This window comes from Scleropages formosus, chromosome 4 (assembly GCF_900964775.1).
Source record: "Scleropages formosus chromosome 4, fSclFor1.1, whole genome shotgun sequence".
Classification (NCBI taxonomy): domain Eukaryota; kingdom Metazoa; phylum Chordata; class Actinopteri; order Osteoglossiformes; family Osteoglossidae; genus Scleropages; species Scleropages formosus.
Genome location: NC_041809.1, coordinates 28,810,882 through 28,818,385, shown reverse-complemented (window position 1 = coordinate 28,818,385; position 7,504 = coordinate 28,810,882). Strand labels below are relative to the sequence as shown.

At 39.0% G+C, this 7,504-nt stretch overlaps 1 protein-coding gene across 1 annotated transcript; it reads right to left on the bottom strand.

Annotated features, from left to right (window-relative positions):
- Window positions 1-3,027: 3,027 nt before the first annotated feature.
- Window positions 3,028-6,627, bottom strand: fpgt (fucose-1-phosphate guanylyltransferase). Its single transcript, XM_029250758.1, has 4 exons — window positions 6,491-6,627; window positions 5,715-5,882; window positions 5,541-5,633; window positions 3,028-5,219 (listed from the first exon to the last, which is right to left on the bottom strand). The coding sequence occupies exons 1-4, from the start codon at window positions 6,561-6,563 to the stop codon at window positions 3,814-3,816; spliced, it is 1,740 nt and encodes a 579-aa protein (XP_029106591.1). The 5' UTR covers window positions 6,564-6,627; the 3' UTR covers window positions 3,028-3,813.
- Between the last annotated feature and the right edge of the window lie 877 nt (window positions 6,628-7,504).

Genomic DNA, 7,504 nt, shown 5'->3' with positions numbered 1-7,504 from the left:
CCAGCCTTGCGAGAGAGTATCTCTCTGCATATTGCTTGCCTGGGGAAAAAAAAAAATTAAAATTCAAAATTTGAATTACGGTTTCTACTGACTGTCTATTGCCAACTCATCATCATGAAGTCAAAAGAATTGTAAGTCGAACCAGCATAAGTCAGGGATCGCCTGTAGTTACCTTTTGCTATGTTGCTCAGTGTCATTTAAAGTGTTAGAAGGTAGTTTGTAGAAATCCATTTTTTGAGTGGTGGAAGAAACATGCAAGTATTTTTAGGAGAATAAACTAATTTTATTATTTGGTCCCAATGCACAGATTAATAAATCCAGTGTGCAGAAGTATACTCTGAAAACAGCAAGTGTCAGTCCTGTTTTCACCTTGTTCTCCTTCTGATGAGCAAGTGAACTGAAGTAAGAGTATGACTAAAACACAATTAAAGAAACAAAGGAAACTGAACATCGGTGATCTCTTAAAAATAAGATTAGTAATTTCTCATCGCTGTGCATTTTAATACGGTGGGACACGAAGTGGGTGCTGTCAATTTTACTGGGTCTGAATTTGACTGGGTCTTTTGTTTCTTGATCTTTATTTTTCACTTTTAACTGTTAGTATTGCAGTGTTTATCCACACACTCTCCTTGTTTCCTATGATTTGTGTGAAGTATTCAGTTACTGGATTCATCCAGCTGTTTCATAACCTATTGCATGTCCTATACACTGTATATGTGCCTCTCTTTATGCAGTGTACATGCATGGTGATGAAGGCACTTAAAAGACATGTGGTTTGTAAAAATTGTTGCTTCACAAAGTCTGAAAGTTTGTAAAGCTCCTTATTTCTAGTAGGACAAGTGAACTGGGATCCCCTCCAGCAGTCAACTTTCAGCAAGCCTGCTCACACACTGTGCCTACTGGGTAAAGGGAGATTTAAAAAGTAGGATGAGACCTGTTTGCACATGGTGGACTTGCTTCAAATACTTATAATAGCCTTCAACCCCAGTGGTAAAGAAAAATAAATAGAATAGTAAACTGAAACAGGGAAATTCAAATTGACTCTATTAGCACAGACATTTAAAAGTAAGAAGTGTTATTTGCAGGGTCCTGAAAACTTGGGTCTTAGTCATGCTAGTTGTCTTCTTTGTTTTAATGTACTATTGCGATATTCTCAATTTATAAAATATAATGTTGGAATGGTAAATATTAATAGTTACACACCAGCTATTGTTCTCTTAATTTAGAGCTGAACTCATGTGACCTCAAATATTATGCTCTTTAATTGACACTGTTGGAGTAATGTTCAGGTTTTTACAGCTGATGGGGGGGGGGTTTTGTTCCATTTAAATTTCAGATGGTCTATCCAGCTGTATCCATGTTTGTCAAATTTACAGAATAATGAAAACATGTCAGTATCATATCAGTAGTGCCACTCTTTCACTCCAGGCCAGGTTCAGTCCTCAGAATGTTACTGTGTTAGTGGCAGGTACTATAGTAGTTAGAGAAGTCATCTTCCTCTTGAAGAAGCCTAGTTGAAATCCCACCTCCTGCTGTAGTTCCCTTAAGAAAGGTACTTACCTTGCACTGATGGATGGATGGATAGATAGATCGATAGATTCTTGAGCTGTATAATCGGGTACATCATTGTAAGTAGCTTAGTATCAAGCTTGGAAGTTGCCTTCGACCAAGATTTCAAGCAGAAAAAGTTAATACAGCTTACCTGTATATTAGGAGTGACAAATGTGACCTAGTATTTACAAAGTTTATTTTTATTTGGTATTTCTATTGGTATGTCCACCCCAGCAAGTATTATTACACGACCAAGTTTTGAATTTGGTATCATTCAAATATTTCAATAGTTCTCAGAATCTGAACAAATTCTGTAAGTTTAATGTGCATATGTTATTTTATTAGGCAGTTTTGCTCATTTCAGTTATGTAACTTAAAATGTATTTAAATAGCTGGTTGCTGAGGAAAAATCTTTAAGTACAGTACCTTTTGATTGTATTAGTATCCATTTTTATACTTTCAGGTTCCCTCATCTTTACCTGAATTATTCATATCGTGCAACAAGAAACACACACACACACACACACACACACATTTTCAGAACCGCTTGTCCCATACGGGGTCACGGGGGAACCAGAGCCTACCCAGCAACACAGGGCGTAAGGCCGGAGGGAGAGGGGACACACCCAGGACAGGACGCCAGTCTGTCGCAAGGCACCCCAAGCGGGACTTGAACCCCAGACCCACCAGAGAGCAGGACTGTGGTCCAACCCACTGCGCCACCGTGCCACCCTACAAGGACACTTTCTTACTAAATGAAAGCAGACAGACACTGGGAGAGGCAGAAACACTTTTTTTAATATAAAAATAAACTTAAACTGAATCACTGCAGGTATTCACTTATGTAATTCATTCCACATACATGTACACTGATTTCTTCAGTGGCATGAAATGCTAAAATTTCATTTTTAAATGCTGATTGTCAGTCTTATTTAGTCACCAGTGGTAGGCCTCAGATCTTAATTTCAGTTCTTGAAGTTGTCCCATTTAATAGTTAACATCAATTTTAGTAGATTGTTACACTGGTACAGTTGCAGTCATGGGCATGTACCATATTACAGTAATCGGCAGGAAAACATACTTCTCTTAATTACTTTTCAAACTTTTCCTTTCAAAACCATTTATGACACTTAATGTTTAAAGAGTAAATGTATCTAAAGAAAGCATGTTATTTTCAGTGGTTTGTTCAATACCCTCACTTTTGTGTAGTGGAAAATGGGAATGTAATTTACAAATTAATTTATCAAAGTTTGTGTCCTTTTTGAATATGTTGTATGTTGCTGTATGGCATTTGTGATCTTATTCTTAAATGTAAAGACTTTTTATTGATTCTATATAATAAAGCTATATTATTATGAACAGCATGAAATCTTTTGTCATCTAAAAATTGTTCATTACCTAGGCCAATACAAATTATTCACTAAAATTGTGAAAAATTGTATTTAAAAACTGTTTTTGTTAAAACTGCATCGGTGATTAATAAAAAAGCTAATTTACAGTTTCTTTGAGTAGTATCAGTAGCAATCAGTGGTCCCTGCATCTTCATTCTAGTTTTTTAAAAAAAAAAAAAATCCTCCATTTATTTCCAAAGCCAACAAAAGCATGCAGAAAAAATACATGACCCCATTGCTGTATTTTCCAAAAGGTTAAAAAAAAAAAAAAAAAAAGTACCATTACTACAAGTCATCATTTTGTCACCTTTCCCCCTCATATTAATATAATAAACACTGCAAGATGAAGCAGCTCAAAGGTAAGACAAGAACACCCACATATCAAGCTGTGGTGTGCAAGACCACACCTACCCCTAGGATTATCGGCTGCATCCGTGTTGGACACGAGGACCAAAAGCAGCCCGGGTACCTGAGTACCTGAGGTGCTTAAGTAGACTGACAGAGACAAGTGGAGACTGGACTGTGGAAGTCTGAGCAGCTGTGCTGTTGTAGATCAGCGCTGCCCTTTTGTGTGGAAGTTGCTCCACCCTCTCATTTATATTGAAAATTAAACTCTAAGCCCACCCCTTACTGTCTGACATTCAGCCACTGGAGACACATTGGTATGTCACAAGTCAATTTTGATAACCAGCTAAAGTTTAGGAAGTAACAGAACATTTTCCAAAAATGCAAATAATAGAACCTAGCATCACTGAGAAACTTTTCCCAAAGTTCTAAATTGGGGTTTTTATACATGTATCAAAAAATAACCACACTGCTGCAGTCATGCAGAGGCAGATGCTATTTAAAAATCTATCAAATTCCAAATAATTCAACTGTGTCCAAGCTGATTTTCAGATATGTCATTGTATAGATCCTGTCTGAACTTCAGCATCTCTTCCAAGTTCTTGTTTTTCAAGATCTCCTGCAAAGATAACAATTTGACATCTTTGGGAAATCTGAAGTTGGAATTACCACGTAAAGCATAAATCATCTGCAATGACATTTCAAAGGAACTGCTCAGATCAGAGCACTGTGGGAAGATCCTGGCATTCCATAAACTAAAGCTATGTCTGTCACCTGAAAACTTCAGCTCTTCTACACTAATGCCCCAGTGGTCAAGGCACTTCTCCAGACTAACTCCAAAATAATGTAGCTTGTTTATTTCCTTTGGGGTTGTCAAACTTTGTTTAAGATTGTCCTCTATTGCAAATGAGACAGTGACAAAGGTGGTGGCACCACTGATGCTGACACTCAGTGAGTGCATGAACACTCCAGAGGGTACTCTGAAACCATTGCCTATCTGGCAACCACTGATGATGGTCCCTTTTTCCACTGTAACATTGGCATCCAGCCTGGAGTATTCTATCACTGAGCCTGAGGCTATATCACAGCTAGGGTGGACAACGCTATGCATTATGCAACTACCTTTTATTTCCCTTGGACAGATGCTGAAGGCATTGGAAACCAGTCCAAGCTCAGCCCTAAGGTTATGATCCTTGGTGAAATGAAAAAGATACTCTCTTGTAGTGCCTACATGATAGAATTTTGAGTTATTGAGAAGAATGACATTAAGAGGCATCCCCTGAAGCTCATGAAATATCTTTTGCCGGGTTTGTATGAGATTGTTTTCTTCCTCTGTCACGTTGGCAGAATTCTGGGTGTATGTTGATGTAGCCCCAGGACCCAAAGCCTGGAGGAAATCACCATAAGCATCAATCTCGCAGCACAAAGGTTCAATAACTTTCAGTAAAGCAAGCAACCTTACTGTTGTTGTGTGGTCCACATAATACGTACTGTCAGTGTAAACAAATTCAGAATCATTCAAAGCTACAATTTCAGCAGCTTTGTTGCAAACAGCGCCGCTTGAGTGCATTTCATCGATGCTTGGTTTATGCAGAAAGCGGTAACAAGACCTATATTCCATTTGGCAAATTTTGGATTTCTTCTCTGGTTCCAGTACAAACACTCCATGAGTACTTCCGATGGACAGAGACGAAGGGTGGGCTAAGGCGGTAAACCCAGACCTATCAAATGCAATGTTCTCCGTTTCTGAGATGCTGTAGAGTTCAATGTCATCCGCGCAGGTCACCACAATTCCTGGCTTCATGTACAAAGGGAAGTCCACATAAATGGCCAGTTTGAGCTCTAGCATCTGGAACACTGGATCACCAAGAGGCAAGGCAAGAAAGATCTTTCCTAGGGCACTAGCATTTGGCAGTCTTTGACTCAGTCCTCCTGTAACAGCACAGAAAATTTTTTACAAATCGATTTTTCAGTACAGGGTTGCACGGGTCCATGTCGGGGGGAAATGGGAGCACTCACAAAAACATGGAGAACATTAAAACACAACACAAACCGAGCTGGATTCAAATTACATTAAAACCTGCAGCCCAGCAACTTTGAGGTACCAGTGCTACCTGCTGTGCCACCCTCCTGCCCCTTACTAGCATTCAACTGTTTTAAAACTAAACTCAAGCACTGACTTTAAGTTTTTCCTAAACTTCTTACTAATTCCTGTACACACAAAGAATGACTGAGGAGAGTAATCGTACATACCAGCATGAATCAAAATGATTCTAAACCCACTGAGTCTCTGCCCATACTCTGTCTCAAGGTGGCGCAGGGCATACAGTGTAGATCCTCCATTTCCTAGAAGTGAATAAAGGTGCATTTTGACAAATTTGTCCGTGCACTGCTTTCATAGGAAACTACCTCTTGTGAAGGACGTACCTATTTTAGGGCCTGGGGGGTCAGCGAACACATGGTAGCGAACGCCGAGGGGAAGCTCCTTCCTCCGCAGTTTGCCGGAGATCTGCGCCTCAAAAGCCCGCTTCTGCTCCTCATCCACCGCCGTGACGACAACCACATCCCAGAATTCCCCCGTTCGTACTTCGTGGCCTACAGACATAGTGCATGGTAAGGTTCCCAGCAATCACTCTTTTGTTGTGAACAAACTTTACTGACAAAAATGCAGCAATTAGAAGTTGCGATCATACAGAAAACATGGAACCATCCAAATTTTAGAACAAACAACAATTTACATGCCAAGGGAATATACAGAGAAGATAGATAGATAGATAGAAAAGAAAATATACAGGAAAAGTAAATAAAGACATTCATCACCGACAGGGTAAGACGTGAATAGAAGCAGATCAGCACTGACTGCTCAGTCTGGTTTGAATTTGGACTCTTCTTCTGTTCAGAATTTGAATGATGACACTGACACTGACAGGTGGCTAAGTGTACAGGAGGAGGCTGCTCACTTCTTATATCACTCTATTTATTGTCAGTGTCGGAGAGACTTGCATAAAAAGGCACTTCATTCGTCACTAATTTAGAAAATGTAACTGTCAAAATTAGACAATTGTCCAAAACCAATTAATGCACAATGTTGTTCCGTAAACAAACCGAGCTCGTGCCTGGCTGGGTCTCCATCATCATCACATCTAACCTGAAAGTAATTAATATCTGCCAAAAAAGTTAAACAAAAACTTGGCACGGTTTACCTCGTAATTTCTGGAACTTCCTCAGCTTCTCCTCAGTAGATCTTTGCAACTCTGTATTTATCACTTTATTCATTTCACAGATATTTCTATGGAAAACTAGTTCCTAGTTCACTAGCTGGAACTGGCGAAGAGGCGGATCGGCACTTCGTCACGTGACCCTGACGTCACGACTACAGCCCGGAACTCAACAAAACGGAAACCGTCTAAAGTGGGAGGAGTCAACAAATCAATTGGTACAAAAATTCGTCAATAATTTCTTATGCGGCCAATCAGATCCAAAAGTGACTCGTCAGTCACTTTTTGCAGCGGTTGTCTCTTCATTTCGTCTCGGTGACGAAATTGCTCGTCGATACGTAATTAATCTTCAAAACATCCGTAATCATTGGTTTAATAGACTGGAGAGCATGTTTGTCACGTTTATTTACGTAAGGTGCATTTAAACATTTTGTGAACTTAAAGCTACATTAGATTGAAGTTAAATTTAAATGGCTGAAAATAAAGGAATTCTAGAAAATTACGAGGATGTGATGAAAATGCTGTCAAAATAAAATGAATGAAAAGAGCGATTAATATTTAAATTGAAGCGCTTCTATCAAAAATGTGTACCTCACTGCGTATTCAGTACTGAAGCAAGCCTGAGTATAACTGGCAGTGTTTGTAAAAGTATAAATTGGTAACTTCGAAATAAAAGTATTAGATTAAAAACCTTCCTTACTACGTTCTTCTACGTGTTCCTCTCCGGTGTGTCAGTGATATTGTAGTCACTAAACTCAACTGTTAAGTGTTATTGCTGTATAGTATAGTTATTTGTTTTTATTCAGTAAACATATTCAAGTTGTTGTTATGCTGATGTAATGAACTCGTATTTTCTGAGATGTACGTCGCTTTGGCGAAAAGCGTCTACAAATGCAGATTAATTTTTTATTGCTGTGGCTACACTCACCGTCACAAGAAAAGAAGAACAGAGTTTTCGTGTCAAACGAATCCTTGTGTGTTTTACTCACATCACGTGGG